At 39.0% G+C, this 20150-nt stretch overlaps 1 protein-coding gene across 1 annotated transcript in view; it reads left to right on the top strand.

The window, feature by feature from the left end:
* Positions 1-763: 763 nt before the first annotated feature.
* Positions 764-20150, top strand: part of LOC131286522 (homeotic protein ultrabithorax-like) — a 75145-nt gene continuing 55758 nt past the window's right edge. The window contains exon 1 of the mRNA XM_058315484.1: positions 764-1406. Within this exon, the coding sequence (XP_058171467.1) occupies positions 764-1406 (643 nt within the window). The remainder of the gene's footprint in view (positions 1407-20150) is intronic.

Below are 20150 nucleotides of genomic sequence, written 5' to 3'. Positions count from 1 at the left end.
ACAAAACCTACTGGAATGAAATGCATGCATCACACTTTAAAATATTGAAAAGAGAATCGAATGAACGGCATTGCAGTTGATGTCAAATACCGGATGTCGAAGGAAAATTGACGGTCGGGAGGGAAATATAAAAAAACAGCGCTCAACCTGCGTCACAGTTTGAGAGGTTAATTAAGTGTCGTCACTGACGTTGTGTGCGTTATTTTAAATTCGATAGAGTGTTCGTGATCCATAGCAGCAGATAAGTGGGTGGATACGGAGTGGTGATTTAGGGGTGACATGGCAAATTAAATGACAAATTCGTGCCATCCAATAGACGGAGAATAAATTCAAAGGGAAACGAGTGAAACAAACTTCGAATTACACAAAAACACAATAAAATTGCGGTGCGGTGCGGAAATCACTTCACGACAGTGGACAGAACCACGAGTCCCCTAAGCAAGGAAGGAAATTGCTCCACGAGCCTGTTTTATGCACGACCAGCGACATGAAGTATCGACGACGAAAAACTATCTCCTAAGAGTAGGTCAATTCTTATCGATCGTTCAGGATCGAGACCTGGGACAAATCGATTGTAGTGTTTCCTCTCCACAAAAAAGGAGAGCGGGAAGCAAAAGAGCGAGAACCAAGATACTATTGGCAAAGGACACATTTTGCATGGTTGGTGTGGCTAAGTGAATTTGACTACATCTGATTTACCAGAGGCATTCCTGGGATAAAATTTGTTTGTAAACAGCAAAGCAGGCACCTCATCGGAGCAAAGATGAATTCGTACTTCGAACAGACCGGCTTCTACGGCCATCCGCATCAAGCTGCTGCCGGAATGATGACGACAACCGGAACACACCATGACCAGACTACGGCAGCAGCAGCCGCTGCGTACAGAGGCTTCCCTTTATCGCTCGGAATGTCACCCTACACGAACCACCACCTGCACCAAACCCGCACAGCGCAAGATTCGCCATACGACGCCAGCATACAGGCCGCCTGCAAGCAGATATACGAGGGTTCATACACCACCAAGGATTGTGGCACCAAGGGGACCAGTGGCAACAACGGTACGGACACCGCCAACGGTTATAAGGACGTGTGGAACGCGAACAGTGGTGCGGCAAACAATGGGGCGGCTACTGGAGCCGCTGGTGGCAATGTACCTGCACAACAAAACAGCTCGGTTCCGGTGCGACCCTCGGCTTGCACTCCGGACTCCCGCGTTGGAGGCTATATTGATGCGTCCGGGGGTAGCCCAGTCAGTCGGACTGGTTCGGCTGCGGCCGCGGCTGGCGTGACTGGCTCGTGGAACACCAACCAGTGCTCGTTGACTGGGTCAACTGGTGGCCAAACTGCTCCTACCACCGGATTGCACCAGTCTAACCATACCTTCTATCCTTGGATGGCTATTGCAGGTAAGCTATGTGTAAAAACTTGCCTTCCTTCAGATATTAAACGTAATATGTGGCTCGAAGTGGCAAAACATAGTGGTATGGGTATATCGTTTTCGTTGTGAGCAAGTGATCTATGGTTTAAATGCCAATGCTGGACCCGAGTTCAAATGTTTTAAGTAAAAACGTGAAAAAGCTTTAATTCATTTAGAAATAAGCCTCATCCGTACCACGAATTTGTGCACCCGACAACAGGAAACAAAGTGTAACAGTTAACTCCAAAATTGATCGAATTCATACTGATCGTGTTGAAGGCGATCACACTGATGAATTCTGAAGAACAACACTGTGGTGCATGCTTTAGAGGCTGGTGCTAGCACAAACGATCCTCTCTGTTTCATTCACCTTAGAGTATTGAAAAAGCAAGGATGCTCGATATAACGAAGGAAGAAGGAAAGTCAAAACAAAAATCCTTCCAAAGGGCATCATAACCTGTTTCTCGTGACGGAACTACTCCACTGACTGGTCCGTTATTAGTTACAATTATATTCCAAATTTGAAAGGATTATACTTGCTCTTCCAGCATGTGTGAGGATGCCAAATCCCTCACACACACACACACACACACACAGACACACACACACGAGCGATCACTGAAAAGCGTGTGTGTAGCTTTAAAATTTCGAAGCGAAGAACAGCTTCTGGGTATGACATTTCAGTAGCCTCCGTCGGAGATCTGAGACTGCGAACTACAGAGCGCTCGTTTCGCGATCGTGTGCGATCATGCTTGTACGGCGTTCGAGGGATGCTGGCTTGTAGAGGAAGCGTTTTGGTGTGTTACTCCGTAATTTGAATGAAAATTTATGACTTTCCCTGAACACGTTTCCCCGTGGATGAAGCGAGGTGGTTGTCCATTTATCCTTTGGAATGTTTCTGTTTCTGATATACGGTTCTCAGGATCTTTAACTAAGTTTTATCGCCATATTTTCTCGTGTAACTTAGAGATGATCATTATTATTACTGTCGGTAGCTGTTCTACTAGGCAGAATGTGGTAGGAATATGGCTTAATGGTATATGCTTTAAACAACTAACAGCGCATGATACATAATCACTCGTTATGATCATTATTTTAAATGACAAGCATTACCAATATCACCAAACACCTCACCAGCACGATTTTTTTATGTAATTTTTGTACAATATTCTCTAATCATGTTAAGCTCATTTTCGTGCCAAATTTGGTTAAAGCAGCGAACGATAGATGATGGAGTTTTACGGTATTTGTATGATTCACCTAAGAACAATCTGCCTCGTTTCCATCAGTTTTCCTCGTGTACGTGTGTCCAGATTGAGGTTCCAATGAGCAAGTTCGTTCGATCGCTTGGACACTAAACATTATGTGAGAGGAATTCAAAAAAAGAACATCATACTCATGCTGCTTTGAAACCTCACTCCTCCAAGTACCGGACGTAGCAAAACTCTGGTATGGTTTGTGTGTAGAGTATAATTTTATGATCCTCAGCAAAAGGAAGGTTGAACGAAGAGAACTATCAACAGAATCTTTACTTCACGCTGCCTTATTGAAGCAATCAGCTGTAATATTTTGAAAATTGTAATGTAGTAGAGAAATCTGGAGAAAGATTGTTGTGATTTGAACAAAAATCGAATCATTACATATTTATTTTACTGTTTATGGAATGTTTTACTGAATTAGTTAATGGAGATTTCCCTAGAAAAAGGCAAGAATCTACAGCGATCTTTATTCATTTTGTTTTATTTTTCGCGGAAAACTTTTGTGGTTTCATAATAAGAGAAACTACTGGTTAACTGCGTTGGTACACTCATTTAATTTTCAATGGGGCATTGGGTAAAAGTATTGATTGAAAAAAAGGAAATCATATTGTGTGAAAGAATCTTTGCCGGTTCTTGCAGAACCCCTAGGGGGGATTGGGTCAGAGAGGAGCTGGTCCGACGTGCGCGGAGGGTACGAGGTGATTGTAATTGACGTAGTTTAATCGTTTAAAGACGTGATTAAATTTTATTAATTTCGAACTCCAGCGCCACCAGCGGGTGCGCGTGCGTCTGTATCCTGCTGTTGCGAAGGCTTTTTTACACCGTTGAGTTCCACAGGGAGGGCTGGTTTTGCTGTAGAAGAAAACGAAAATTGAGCTGTCGTGAGATCGAATTCCTGCCGTGACTCTGGTCGGTCAACTATGTTTATAAGCACTTTTGAAATGTTTTATCTTTGTCAAATAAGATTTTCACTTTCGTTATTTTTTTATTGTTCTTTGCTTAAACATATGCATTCGAGTATTTGTCTTTTTACTCAATTCTTGTGTAATACTTTGTTCAGTATATTTGACTTTAATAGTATTTAGTGTCATTAAAAGGTTAGTACATATTTTTCTTTAGGAATGTCAGTAATTACGAGTACCGGCCTTTTTTTATTTATCAAGATCTTTTTCATTCTCTCTGCATTGTGGATTTATTTGTTTGATTCAAGCGTATGCTCTTAGCAAGAACGACATTTCGTAACAGAAGTCGTCTTTAAAATACAGTATAGCTGATAAGGAGAGAAAAATCAAGCCTGAAAAGATAAATTGATGAAATGTAAATGAAAAACTATTTCTTCTTTAGCTGAACTTTATTTCGTTCTCTTTGACGAAAGAATATCAACACCACTGTGGCGCTTCGGACATTCCACCATCTTCATTCATCTTGTTTCTATTTCCAGAAAGATTGGAAAAAATGCGTCGGTGTATTCGTGCGTATGTTTCTGCTTGTGTTGTCCTCACTGGGTTTGCTGGGCGGAGACGGTCTCTCGAACGAAGACATCACTCAGCAGCAACATTTTTATGTACTTTACTGCTGCAACAAATGCACTCCGAATGCATCGCAGTCCCATCCCTACATGGTGTCTCTTTCTTTCAACTCCTGTTCAGACAGTCGACAGCCGCTGTAAGAAAAGCATCTACAGAAGATGTGAAAGAAAGGGCTGCGTACGTTTTCCGGAGCCAGCTGCTAGAAGAGATAAATTCAAGTAGGATTTTGTTGTTTTTTTAGAAGAGGAAAAAATTGATTCTTTTCTCACATTGCAATGAACGGAAGTCATTACACTGAAGTGCTGAGAAAGAAGTAACTATTCACGAAGTCATGCAAGTTCTTTTGCGGTGGAAAGCTGAATTCCCTACTGTAGCGGTACCTCCCTTCCATCAATCCGACATATTAATTAAAAACAACTTTGTAATATATGGCCCGCAATCTTACACAGTTGAAATATCTTCAAAATTTTGACAAATGTAAATAAAAATAAAAGGCATATTTGCTGAAAATTATGGTATGTTACATCTTTGAAAAATAAAAAAAAGTGTCTAACAAATGTTAACATCACCAAAATCGTTTCGAATTGTTAAGCATTTTTGAATCGGTATTGTTTTACAATCCTTATCACTCTCTTGACGGTCTCTGAATCGAGTGCCGAACCCATAACCTATGCTTCATAAATTTCAGTTGATATTCTACATTCCTGAATTGATGATTCTTACAAGAATATTTACTTGTTGGATTATTATGTTCCTGATCCACAGGTACCATTCACTTAAACCGAATCGTATCGTATGAACCTTGTGTATGAATTGATGTTTACACAAAATAATGTCCAGGGGGTCCGCGACAGCCGAGCGGTAGCGCCGGTTAGAAAAATCGGCCCATGAGCGCCGGGGCTCACCACCTCGACGGCATGGGTTCGAATCCGAAACGAGACCGGACCCTCTCCTGTACGAGAGGACTGACTATCCACGTACAGAGAACAAGTCTCGTAAGCCCTTAACGGGCAGGCATGATCAAGAGGTCGTTATGCCAAGAAGAAGAAGAAGACAAAATAATGTCAATAAAATTAAATAATTTGAAATACATCTTACCGCAACACGTTTTTCTTATTGGACTTCTCATACAAATTCACATTTCATAGTTTTAATTTGTAAGAAAAAATAAACTTATTTAAAATAATTGTAAAATAAATATTTAAATAAATTTAAAAAATGCGTTGTCTCGACGTCTGTTAATCTTCAGGGCAAACTTCTATATTCGTAAAAGTGATGAGTCTTAAAAGAAGGCCATATGCAGCTCAGTACCTGTATGATCGAATACATCACCATTTTATATATAGCTTACAGATTCGTTTGAAGAAAAAACACGTTTGAATTCACTGCTTTGCGACATTGGGGGAATTTAATTACCAAAAATATAACTACGGACACATGTGTATACTTTTTACGGAAAATGCTGTTTTGGGTTTGGACTGAGAAACATCAGAGGTAAGGTACGGAACCGGTGGCCAAAGCAATCGCATGTCAAAGAGAAGTCAATATTCTGCTCACGCCTTTCACAACATAGCCTTTGTTAGGCCAGTAACGCACAGGGCTTTAGAAAGTATTGGGGAGTAAAATAGAATTCGAGAAAACTGTTGCAAACAGAAGGATTAAACTGATCATAAAAAATATGTTATCTGTAGAACATTGAGTTTAGAACAATTGCATTTGGCCAATAAATTTTAAAGTTTCAGGTGATCTATAATGTTGATAATTTATTTTTCAATAGTTGGTACTTTGGCATGTTTATGATTATAATTAATTATCTAATAACAGTGGAAATACTATTCCTGCCAATAGCTATGATCTCGTTGTTTCATCTGCTATCGCATACTATTATGTCATCGCTATAGAGTCATATTAATACAATATTTGTACTTGGTCATTCACAATACATCATTAACATGAAATCTGTTTTTCAAGTTTTTTAAATTAAACATTTTTTTTAAACCGAAAGTCGTTTGGTGTAACTAAAATCTTTTCTGTCTCTTTCTTATTACTTAGTTTTTCATTCTTCTACTCCTATATAACAAATCTCTCACCAGGAACATGATTCAATTTTCTTCGATAAGTTTTAAGGATGATATTTTGTCTTGTTTGCATTGAAACAAAAATACGTAGAGACCTTCGAGGTGATCGGGGTGAAAGAAAACTCGTTTTTTAGTCCTGCGTCGATTTGATGTTTTGCCATTTGTGTTCATGTGTACGTGTAACTGACATGAAAAAATTCAATTTTGTAAATGCATATTCATCTCGGGGCTTAAGTTTTATAATTGTTTTTGTGAAAACAGAAGCCCAAACAATGACCTGAGGGTTGGGTTCCACCACTTCTCTTTTTGACTTCCTCAGTCTGATTATGCCGTTTCTTTGTTAGTAGAGGTGTGCTATCGATCAATTATGGTTGTAGGAAAGTCGGGGAGCCATATGAGAAAGCTTCATGGTGTTAAAAATTCACATGTGTTCGTTTTCCTTTTTTGTTATCTGAGACACATACTGCATTATGGTAATTAGAGTTAAATTTAAACTTTTGATTTTTAGCCATATAACGAGCATCCTCGTTTAGTTGATGGTTGCTCCTCTGAAAGTAAAGGATACTTTATTTTGTTTTGAACACAAAATAAATAAGAATCATAAAACATATCAAAACAAGTTTTTACGATATATCAATCATAATTTCTCACTTTTGTTGAAGAAAGAGATAGAATGAAGGACTCATCTGAATCATTTCACTTCCTTCTCACGATGATCACGATCATAACGATTATAATGATTATGGTCAACGAAAGCTTGCTTGCTGGCTAGCGGAGATGCACGACGTACCGTACGTTTATTGGTGTACATGAGGGTATGATGGAAAATGTTATTGAAAACTTGACCGAAAACAACATCTCCTGCTATACAACACTTTTTACAAGCTAATGGTAGAGTGAAACACATAATGATCGCACCTCAGGGGAGCCAGTTAGGGCCTATGAGTAGGATTACACCGGTCAAAGCGTTCTGGCCACTGTACGAGCAGGCATACCGACATTGAATTAATTGCCCTAATGAATCCACGGGTGGGCGCACTGCGGTTCGTTTTAAGCAACCAAGATGATGAGTCCCCAGGATTCCTTTCAAAGCGATACTTCACTTCGACACCGCTTCCCGCAACGTAACGTTGCACAATACAAAAAGAAATTCCCTTTTGCCAAACGACGTACGCGAGCGACCACAAGAGGCTTACTCCGTCGCCAAACCGGGGCAATAAATCATTCCTCCGAAAACAGCCACGTAGTACGTTCAGGAAACGGAAGAGCGGCCCCAAATCACCTCATTCCCTCTGAGGATAAGAAGAGCGTCAGGTAGAAGGATGTTGCTTTTGAGGAGCTCTTTGAATATTCCTCCACTCCTCAAAAACTTCTAATACGCAGACGCTTGCACATTCCTCTTCACTCGGTCGATGGGTCGGTCAGTCTTCGTGGGCTCTCCTGGTGTACCACTGAACTATATTAAGCTTCGGTCGGGCGTTTGCGCTGGTGCGGAGCATTCCGGTGCAGGATTTTCCTTCTGCCGAACGGATGAATCGGTGTTGTAGAGAGATAAGCAGGAGTCTAGCACTATCCGTTTACAATGAAAAGCACATCCCCGGAAAAGGAAGACGCTTTAGAAAAGGAAGACGCTCCCTGCGGTCCTTGCGGAATGCAAAAAAAATCGAGCTTTTCAATTACAAATACCAACACATATCAGGCGTGAAATAACATTAAAAAATCACGCATACCTTCACAACAATCATTATCTGCATCGGGAACTGACTCTTTTCTGTCGTTCAATAGGGTTGGGATCAATAGGAGTAGGAGGGAAAGCAGGAAAGATGATGGATCGTAGCAGAAAAAGATAACAACACATCATAAAACTTCCCCCTTGCAACCGCACGCCTTAAACCTTCTCTGCGATGTACAGAAATGCGGAACATGCTGTTTGACAGCACTTTAGCGATGCAATGTCCACGAGGAGGGCGTCATATACGTTGGAGCATGCCATGCATGGTGAAGAGAATGAGTAGCCAGTACGATGAGACATCGGTACACCAACACTAACACCTAAGCTCCATCGAAATCATCACCAAACCTGCCATACCTCACACATGGCACATAAGCTCCTTATGAAGTGGATAGCGTTTGACTTTTGTTGGGTTCTTCATTCGGTTTCTTTGCCTTTTCTTGATAGTCCAATCTTTACGGCGCAACGACATCTCGCCCTCCCATCTCGTTTCTTCAGCGAGTTACCTGCGCTCTCGAATATATCAAGATATGATTTATGGTTTGTTTTCATTAAATATTTGCATGCTGTTAAGCGCGATTGTGTCACGCCGATTGTTGAATGTTGTGAGGTGCGTGTGAGTGTGGTAATTTTTATTGGGGGAATATTTTTTCCTTAAATAAATTACTACAGAATCCAGTATCTAAAACGCTAGCATAGCAAGGTGCAAAAAAATATTACAAAACTTCATCCAAAACCACTCGTATTATATCCTGGCATTATTTTCGGTAGATGTAGACAGAGATAAAATTAAAACCAATTAAGTCAACTAATGTTGGGATAGTTTAAAATTTTATACCTGATTTACTATATCCGATCTAATCGAGTAATTCACGTTTTTTAATATGATCAGTTGTTTCATGACTCCCGATACACGTGTGTTTCTTTTATCTATGTTAAATACCACTAAAACACATTTTAAAATTGTCTATATGTCTATAGTAAAATATATTAAATAAATAAATATGTTATCGAAGGCAAAGAATTGTGGGCTGGTTTAAAAATGTTTCTGAAACTTTAAGTTAACTAAAAATCTGGGATCTAAACGTAGGTTTCATATAAACATCAAAAAAAAAATTTTGATTCGTGATCAATACGATGATTTCATTTTTTACTTATATACTTACATTCGCTGGACCATAATCGACAAAGCAATGTTCTACACGCTAGTATTACGATAATGATTGCCCTATGCTTTATCGGCAAGCCCTCTAAATGTCTAAACATAATTCACTATACTGCAGGTTAATCGTTATGTCCCAGCCTTCAAGACACTTCGTGGCAGACTTGTTGTTTTCGATCATAGTTTTGTCTTACACTATTCCACAATTCGATTCGTCAAACCTCGATCGACGCATTGATGAGCACCTTCTAGGGTTCTTGTGTTTGAGATCACTACATATTACCCATTTTCCCTCCATTTACTATTATGATTGGAGTGGCTAATCGCGTGCCGTACCTTTACCTACAGTACATTTTCTGCAGAAAATAGATTGATGGAAAATTAGGCTGAAAACTGTGATCCCTACAGCGGTGAGACGAATGACGTCGAAAGACTTCAAAAGAATATACTCGAGCCAAGAACGATCCCGGCCCAACTCACGATCGCTCGCTGACTTGCTGCAATAACAATAATTTGGTTTATAATACTGCACATTTTAACCGGCGGGGAGAATCCTATGCAAGTGCACACCGCTTACCATATTGTTGTATGAAAATGTGAAAAGGAAGTCAAAATGCAATTCCCCTGTTTTCCCTTAGCGACAAACCACACATCAGGCAGCTTATGTTTTTATTTTTTCCGTTCGTTTCGAGTTGGCTTTATCTATCAACTTGAATCTCATCGCGGCATGTTCGGTATGTTGCTTTATTATTGCTTTTCTACATTACATGGTATTGTTTCGCCAACGGACAACATTATTATTGCATTGCGGAAAAGGATATGTTGATATTTGACTGTTTTGTGACACATTTTTGATGGGCCATTCCCTTCTTCGACTCCGTGACAGCATACGGTCAGATGGTGGCAATAAGTCAATTTACGAATCTGCGGGTTTGACAGAACAAAGAAGTGTTTCGTATATTAAAATATTGGAAAATAATTTAACAATATTGTCAAGGTGAAGATAAGATCTCAGTGTTTTCAAATCGTGCGGTATTTTATTCTGTTCCCTCGATGAGAGGGTTTGCAAAACATTCTTCATCACATTTTATGTAAATTAAATTTTCAAAATAGATGCCCAAAAATTTGCTACCATATTCAGCTATTGCCTTATACATATCTTTGCATAAACATTTGTTTTTGTCATTGAAGCTGACAGTAAATATTTTTTTTGTTTTGTAGCCAAGTCGTCTGTCACAATCTTTCAAATGAATCTTACTTAAGGCTCAGTTTTTCTTTTGTTCTTGAATTATTTCGAATTCATTCTAAAATGCAGTTTGAAGATCGTCCTTGTACAATGAACTACAGATGGCTAATTCTAAAAAGTAATCTATTTGCATGATCTCTCATCGCTTTGATATATTTTAGCCGACTGAACCAGTACGATCTGTGTTCAAAAACTTTTCTTCTCATCCACTGTAACACGAAGCGTATGTGATCAATTCGAAAAACAACGTCGCAAAGACAGATCAAAGCTGCAGAGTGGCAGTAACGATCGCACTCAAATTTGGCACAGAAAAGGAGCAACATCGGTCTACACTGAAAGGGTTTACGCATAATTTTACCACACTCGAAGCTGGCACGGTTCCTCATTCTCTTGTTGACCGTTGATCATGTGGGCGAAAGAGGAATGAAGGTACGTTAAAACCGGGAAGCGTTTCAAACTACCAGTCAAGCGTGGTGTTGCGATGTGTTAGTATGGATGTAAATATTATGTGAACACACTGCTGGTCAAAACAAACGCATCAAAGGCAAGGAAAAATATTAGCGACACTTAACTAGGCATGAAAAAAATTTTCTAAAAACTGTTATTTTCCATAAGCACATGCATAAACACAATCATGCAATTGCCAAGAAATTGCGAGGATAATCGCACGCTTTTTGCAAATAATTATTGGATAGATTTTCAAAATAAATGACAAATTTTATAATTTCAAATTTCAATTAAAAAGCATTGCTTCTTAACTTAAGAGATAAAGACTTATGAAAGGGAAAGAGCGTAAATATTACAACTAACGTCTGTATGTTTTAAAATGTGATTACAATGAAAGTAATATTAACGCAAGTCCGCTATTGGTCAATCGCATGTCACGAACGATATTGAAAATTCTGAAATCCTTTTTATATTAAACATCAGAGTGCAGTTTGTTTGTAGATTTTTTCAAATACCAGTATTTGTACAGTGACAACGAAATACAGGTTGTACGCTAACATGAATCAACCGAGCTTGAATAACCTTGTTCAGATTTTGGGGTTGCCACTAATTTTAACTTCATGTTTTTTTTTTCTATTTCCTCAGAGTTGTAGAGGATACTTTTCCTTTCGCGGTTGACTTTTACTGATTGAGAAAAAGGGGTATTTTGGCTGGTGTTGCCTGATCGAAAACGAAATATGGGTAATAGCGCAACATCCGATCACCCCGATGATGAAGAAACGTGCAACGGAACACAGGAGATAAATCAAGAAATACCCATTTGCAAGCCAATTCATCCTCTTCAGTTTTGGTCCCACTTGGAAATGTTTCTTCTTCGAGTAGTCTTTGGATTCCTTTGTAGCAGTGCCTGTTTTTGAAAGCCATATTCTGGCACTACACCACACGCTCCATTTCGTCAGTAACGCTGCCTACAGCGCTAGTGATCCCATGGTTTCTGTCTTGACGGGAGTAAATGAGGGGGGTCATCGGCAGTGGTGGAAGATTGTGGCTTGAAAAAAAATCTGAAATCGAAGAATCGAACATTGATAACCTCCAGTCTGGGGAAACGAAACCTAAGGAGGCATCCAAAAGCTCAAATGGAGGGAATAGGAAAACGATTCCATACACAAATGCGGAACAGAAGAAGAAGAGTGGAACACGACAGCGCTTGGTAAAACAGGGGAATAGGATATGAAGAATAAGAGGGGCCAAGCCGACCAACCGAGCGACCAAGTGATCAAAACTGTAATTGCTAGTTTGCGATACTGACGGCAGAGTGGTGGCGGCACAGTGTTGCCAGATCGGTAGCATGTGATTCACTTATGCAATCGAGCTATTCTATTCCACCTTATACATTTGTTTTCACTTTTTTTTTCAAAATACAAAACATAAACTTTCAATACCACAAAATATCAATTTGCGCAAGAAGTAATGTGCTTTTAACATTCTTAAAATACATTTCAATGCAGACTTGAAGTTTGTACTTGACTTGAAGCTTGAAACAAAAGTCGAAACAATTGCGAAGCTTATATTTTGAATGAGACGAAAAAATTACTGTTTTGTTACACCATGCCATGAAATGTTTTATAGTTACTTTGATATAGCCGTCTTCTTCAATCTTGTTCGCACTCTTTTTTAATAGAGTAGCAATAGTACCATGCATTTATTACTTGCGTGTCATAATTTATTATTCTGCAATGATTTGTTATCGTGAATCCTGGCCAAATTCCTAAATGCAGGTATATGTTACGATGCGGGAACTTCAAACTGTCAACGAGACACATTAAAGAATTATTGCGTGCTTGACAAGATGGAAGTTGTAAAATGGTAGTTACTGTAGCAAAATTTAAAAAAATATTTAAACTAAAATGCAAAACCTATTTATTCAACCACGTACGAGAATTTGTTTTCTTCTCATCAACGGTTTCCGTATTCTAATCCGAATTTGTATTTTCGATGTAAAACCCAATACGAAGTGTGATTGTAGATTGAAATTCAGATAGAGCGGGAAAACAGTCAGGAACTACGTTTGTTCTTCTATTTATCCTTTTTGTCTCATTGCCCACATTATAAGGTACGAGTCCTTTTACCTACTGCCGCATCAAAAGGGCCGTTAGAACCTGAGGAAGAGGAGTGTCAGGTAAACCATGCTGTAAAACCCAAGAGGAAATTAATCATACTTATGGTTTATGACACTCCAAGGTCGATTGAGTTTTGGGAGAACAAAAGAAGATAAACGTGCACGGACGATGTTGGTATTTTTTTAGGATTTTGTTACGTGACGATACAATTAGATGGACTTTGAAGCTTTTTATGGGCATAGTTTTCATTGAATGATTATTGACATACCTCGTGGCCCGGAGATCCTACAGTGACCTTGAGTTTCGGAGCCTATTTTTTGTGTTAATTGGTTTATAGGAGTTCCTGCTGTGGTCCAACGAAGGTCAAGTGCCTTCGAATATATAATTGTTGGATTCTGCATACCTTATGTATCAGACCAAATGACAAAGTAATATTCCAGTGAGAAACTTTACGTTATGTGGATGCTGGAGATTCTCAAATGACTCCTTGAGCGGAAAACATTAATTCCGTTTCACAACTCTTTTTTACTACCAGAAAATAATAGAACGACATCAAACCTTCGAAATTGTTATCAAAACAAAATTTTATACGAGAACTATTTTCCTCGCATCATTTAAAACTGTTTGACAAAACGGTCCAGACAATGGGACAGAACGATTCCCGTGAATAATCATTTTACCAGAGCGGTTCATCAAGACACAAGAAATAAAGTTAAATGTGCAACTCTAGATAAAATCCGTTTTGTTGCAATGAATGATACAACTTATGTTTGAATATGAAAACTAGAAAATTTCTCACATAAACCGGTGCATATTACATCCTGATGAGGATGGTGTAATTTTTATCTCTACAGAATGTTAGAATTAGTTAAGTATCTGATTGATGTTCTTGGTGAATGTCTGCTTGGCTTCAATATGTTATTTAAACACTTGATATAGCTTAAACTTCGTCTTCTTGTCGTAACGACCTTGTTGGTCATGCCTGCCCGTTAAAGGCTTACGATACTTTTTTACCCTATGTGTACGTGGATAGTCAGTCCTCTCGTACAGGGGAGGCCCCGGTCTCGGTTGAGATTCGAACCCACGTCGTCGAGGTGGTGAGCACCGACGCTGATGGGTCGATTTTCTAACCGGCGCTGCGCTCGGCTGTCGCGGACCCCCTAACGCCTAAGATATCGTAGGTAAATCTTATATAATTTCATATTGTTAGGCTTTACTATATTTTTTCTGTTAAATCTTACCCCACCCATTTAATTCCACGTTACCATTTTTCACGCTTTCTTCATAAAATTTGTTATCAAAAAATGTTGTTGCATTATTTAAAATGCTACTAATCATAAAAAAGCAAACGTCATTCACAATCAAATGGCTACATGGAATTTTCGTTTAATGATGATAACCGTCATCAAGAGCAGGAACTTCTTGGTACTGGTTTTCATTTTGCGTGCAAGCACCAGCTTCACGCACTTGCTCATTGGTAAATACTAATTATCACATTATCCGGCTGACTGAGCAAACAACGAGTTGTAAATCCACCCACATGTAGTTTAAATGCTCATCGAAGGGAGCCGTCCTGGGAATGGGCAGGCAGCAGTGTGAATCGTAATTTATCATCGATAATACATCGTAATAAACACTTCATTTCGGTGCCCTTCCGAGTGCATAAACAATGGCGTGTAGTGTGGTATGCTTGGAACCTTTTTTCCGTCTTTACACGTCCAACGTCCAGAGTATCTCTTGCCAGTGCAGTGCGGTTGGCGAATCACCGCTCCAAAACCCTTCTACCGTCATTATTTTTATTCCTCTGTATGTGCCCTTGAAAAACAATGCAAGACAAAACACATAACAGTCAGCAAGCCTACTCGAGACGCATCCGGTAGCCGATCACTGAAGCCTGTGCGCCAGGCACCGGTAAAACACCCTTTGACAAACAAACAAGTTGAAACCGGTCGAACTCTTCTGAGTGGAGGGAACCATTGCCAGATCTGATGGTTAGTTCACCATCGAAAGATGAGCGTTAATCCGATAAGACTTGTTTATGAATAACAACAACGGGGACGATGAAGCAATATGCACTGTAAACGTTTTAGGTTCTCCCATTCAAGCAACTTGCACACAGTTTACCGTCGGCAATTCAGTTGCTCTCTTTTGGAATATAGATCTCGTTATTATCGGCGATTGTGTTACACCAACAGATGGAAAGGTATGTTTCTTTTGACGTGGGCTGGTATTTGCTGGGAAAATTGTCTTCCTTTGTACAAAACACGTGATAAACTTTTTAATTATTCCCAATAGCACAGTTCACTGCATCCGATTTTGGTAACAAACACATACAGCGCCGCCGATCGCCTCTAGATATCAAGCAGAGGATTGGGTGCAACTAAGCCTTGAACTTGATCTATTGTTTATTATCGCTAAATTTAGCCAGAGCGCACTATCAATGGTTTAGTTGCAAAACTATGATGATTATTTTTGCGCATCCGGAGACCACATGGCTTGATGTTCTATCTCCAGCGATGACTCCGATAAAATGGTCGTTTTCTAACAAACCGTCCAGGGTACGGCAGTGAGTTGCTCACCTGCGAATCAGAGGACGAAGAGAGACTGAACAAAGGAGAGAGACAGCAAGGCTTTGTGAATGAGGTTGTTTCACTTATTTACAATAAACGCAGCTAACGCGCTTTGAATGTGTGCTACAAGTGAGCTCCTTTGGATCCACACGTTTCTATCTCTTTTGCAATGCTCTAACAAATGAGTTATCGCTCTCCAGGTTTTGTTTTGGCCTGCACTTCTTTATTTTTTCTTCTTGTGTGGTCGCTGCTATGCCTGGCTTGAGCTAATACTACTATTTCGTTTTCATTGCACAGTTTCGCTTTCATTCGATGTGGTTCTTTTGTACCTTTATCACTAGTTCGCACGCAGCAGCCTGCAAACAATTCGAAGTTTCTGTAAAATTGTCTGCGACAGGCCAATAACAGCGATAGGAGCCGTAGGTAATCGAAGGAACAACGCACATGAAACAAACTTTGTAAAATCGAAGTGCCTATATAGTAACTCTGTTTAAAAAAAAATACAAAAAAAAAATTTGTCTCAATCAGGTTTTGAAGAAGCGGAAGGTCGAATGCTATTTTTGATCGCAAGAGTGTATTGCCCTGCCATCTCTTGCATGCCATAAGCAAATGTAGAGGTAAAACTCTAAAATGATAAACGAAGTGGGAGAAAATAAGAATGGAAATCGCTTTCACCTTCTAGTTTTTTTTTGCAGTAACCAATACATCTTTTAAACAACTTTAGGCAAATTGGATTAATTAAAAACAATGAACACTTAAGGTTTTCTTTTAATGTTGATTTGATTATTTTTTATGTTTTATTTACTTTTGGTTTCATAGTCTGATTTTGACTGGGAAAACTAAATTGCAGAAGTTTCTGCACAACAATTAAATAACTAGTCAGATGAAAAACAGCAGTTATTATATATATTATTCTTTTCTTACTGGCTAAGATTGGCCAACCCTGATCAACTGGAATCAGGATTTTGAGCTGAAGAGTATACTATTGATAGCAACATGCAACATAAACGGCCATTTCACATGACCTATGGTAACAAAAATCGAGTGCGAACATCCTGTTTTGAAAACAGCCAGTGTGTAACTTTACGGGGGTGTAAATGGGCTACTTTTTTCACCATGTTCGGACCATTAAGTTGGTGTGGGACATCCGTTTTCCCGTGCACATACCAATACATACACACATGTTACGGAAGGAAAAGTACAGAAATCTGGCGCCGAGGGTGTTTCAGAAAACGAAGCTAAATTAAAAACGAACGTCATCGTGCCACGGACAAATTGCATTAGCATCATCTCTGCACGACACAACTTCCCTGGTGTTACTAACCGCTTTCTCTACAATCCACGATGTTGGCGGGTTAGAAAGCGTTGCACTTGTGCTTGATTTTGACTGTTTCCTTTTTTCGCTCCTTCAGGTTGTCCTTTTTTGAGGGGGAGAGCGACATTGTGTGTTCTGTGGTAATAAATGGCTTTGTCTACCATCACAATTCCTAGCAGCTTCCACTAGCTACTGAAGAGTGGGAATGAGGCGCACTTTGATATTATATGGCCAATGGATGGGAACATTGCTATGAGAATGAGCGTGGAGACGGAAGAGCACGGAAACCGTGCAGTTTTTTATGAGACGGAAGTCTAAAATGCTAACACCATTAAACAACAGTAAATGATTTAATAACCATGATAGAACACGTGTATAATTTTCTCACACCGTTTAGAATCCCCGACCGCATTGTTGAGCCAAGAGAAAAGTTACACCGAATGAATAGTTTCCATTCTGATCCTGGAAATGCAAGAGCCACGACAATTTTGGGTGTTTTCAGAGCTGCGTACTTTTACGATAACTATACCGCGTTTCATTTGCAGGATGTATCCCATGTTTTATCTGCTTTTGAAACAAATCAATCATAACGAAAGATCATTAATTATGGAGCTTACTTAACAGGTAAAATAAGGAGATCTTAGCTGAAACAACTTCAAAATAAGCTCTCGAGTAAAGTAGTAAAGGATTCTTACACTGATCATTCATCATTTTAATTTGGTTATTCATATTTTAGGCTCTATCATTGATTTGATTCGTTAATTCTTTTCCTTAACACTGATCATTCATCATTTTAATTTGCTTATTCATATTTTAGGCTCTATCAATGATTTAATTCGTTAATTCTTTTCCTTAACAAAACCTTAAACTGTTTAACTACTAAAAACTAACTTCAATGTAGAACGTTGGTTATAGTGATGTGCGCTCTGAGTGAGAATGAGTGAATGATTCGAATCTTAATATTGAATGAACGATTTAAATCCTAACAGATATTTGTTGTGGCTCCCTTTGATTTGAATCCTTAACTGGGATTCGAATCCCAAAAGAATGAACGAGTTGGTAAAAATCACAACTTGGGATTCGAATCTCTATGGCGACTAGTGACTCTTTTACCCACTCGTTCATTCTTTTGGGATTCGAATCCCAGTTAAGGATTCAAATCACCTCGAAGGTTAATAAATCATTTACACGTTTTAAATCACAAAAGAGTGACTTAAAGATTTGAATCATCGTGATGATTATTCACTCTGATTCGAATCTCTAATAAGAGTTGTTATTCTCATCACTAGTTGGTTAACATCTGTTTGAAAAGCGTTATCTATTTGAAAAGCGTTCCATCCGCAACATCCGAGAGTCGTTTTTATAAATGTTGTGTGCTGTCCATTCAATTTGGATAATGGTCATATGAGCTGATTGGTGAACATTTATATTTCTTCACTTTCCAATAAGTTTTTCCATTTCAAAGCTAGCCCATATTCAACTAACATCGTTTTACATTCCGTTAACTAGACTTTAAAAATCGTAAATATGGACCATGTATAAAATATATTTAAAGGAAAGGAAAATTAAGCAACGTATGGTCTATTTCTCATCATGTAGCTTATCTTTATGATATTGGATAGTAGTTTTGGTTCTAGTACATCGTTTTTCTTTCGACATGAGCTCAATTACAAGTCCACAAAGGAAAAATGTTTTGTAAGCTCATAAAGGGTAGGTGGTCGTTACGCTAATGAAGAAGACACATTATTTTATTTTGATGAACATTTGATAATTTTTAATAGAGAAAGTGATCCAACAAACTATATCTAACTCGTCAAAAACAGCTTGCGCATTTCTAGATAGAAGGACTAAACATGGATCTACGTTCTTTCATATGGTTCACCAAACAACGCTTCTTCCCATTCGATCTTTTCCAGAATTTGAATAAAGCGGTGCATGAAAGGAAACATGTTGTGAAGTATAGTATGCTCGAGTTCAAATTACTTCCATCTTGCTGAAGATATTTCCGGTGTTGGGGTATTTCATGTGAGCTAAGAATACGCAGTTCCGATCTCGCCGGAACCAGTGATCAGACAGACGCCTGGCGGCCCAATATGGCGCGAGAAATTTAAACGGCGCCGAGCAAGTTCCGTCGGCGCGGTCAATTACGATGCAGCGTGGAAAACATTTCCCATTCACTGATTCTCCCAAATATTTCTTTTTATGTTCTATGTTTTCCTCTCTGCTTCTCAATTTACTATTTCACTTACTCCAAACGTGTGACTACGTTTCCAGCGTCTGCAATCACGATAAAACTGGCTGCAGTACTATCATATCCTAACAAAGCAGCGCCTGTATGGTGGAGAGAACCTGCAACCGCTTACGATTCGTTTGCGGCATGCTATCTTTTGTTGAACTTGAGCACTGCCACATTGTGGAAAGCCGATGCTCCCAGAGCAACCTGCTCTTCTCTCTGTTATGCCGTCCACATAGTAGATTGAGTAATACCGGTGGCGCCAACATGTGGCAGTCAACATTACACAGAGAGAAGTTGGCTACCAGGGAAAGCAAAAAAAAAAACAAAATAAATAAACTTCTGGCTCATCGGCAGAGAAGGAGGGTACAAGTAGAGGAGCGTGGACAGTAATGAAGCAAACCGCAAGGCATCACGTAATCGAAAAAAGGGAGCGTTGAAGAAATCTGCACTTGAAGGGTGTGAAAGGGGTTTTAGATTAATTCTTATCGACACGCGAGAAGAATCAATAAATCACTGCTTCACCCAATCGGGGTGGAAGCCAATGTTTTATCATTGTCAATAACTACACTAATGATTAACAACCGACTACAACCATCTTTCGAGCAATAAAACAGCCAAAATCATATCATAATCAGTAAACACATTGTTTAACTGGTGGTATTTGTCTCTATTGAATGCATTTTTCTTGAAACGTGAGAAGAGATTAGAAACATCTCATCTTGAGATGTATTTTCTACTGAAATAACAAATTTGTCAATAACTTTATGATCGCTGAACCGATTTGTACATGTGACCCCTCAAATGAAGAGTCTTTTCAAAACACACAACTTTGTGTAACAAAAGATCTTTCCATCTTTTCTAGGTTTTAAGAAAATTAATTATGTGCACTCTACCACAACAAGATACATAAACCTCGATTACCAATTTAGGCAAAACTTTTCCAATTTGTTAATAATTTTTGATTATTTTAACCGATTTTCATGACTGACCTCTTAAATGAAAGGTCTTATTCAGACCAACAACTTTGTACAAGTAAAGA

Source organism: Anopheles ziemanni, chromosome 3, assembly GCF_943734765.1.
Source record: "Anopheles ziemanni chromosome 3, idAnoZiCoDA_A2_x.2, whole genome shotgun sequence".
NCBI classification, from domain to species: Eukaryota; Metazoa; Arthropoda; class Insecta; order Diptera; family Culicidae; genus Anopheles; species Anopheles ziemanni.
Note: the sequence above shows the minus strand (reverse complement) of the source record. Positions and strands in the feature narration are given on the sequence as shown.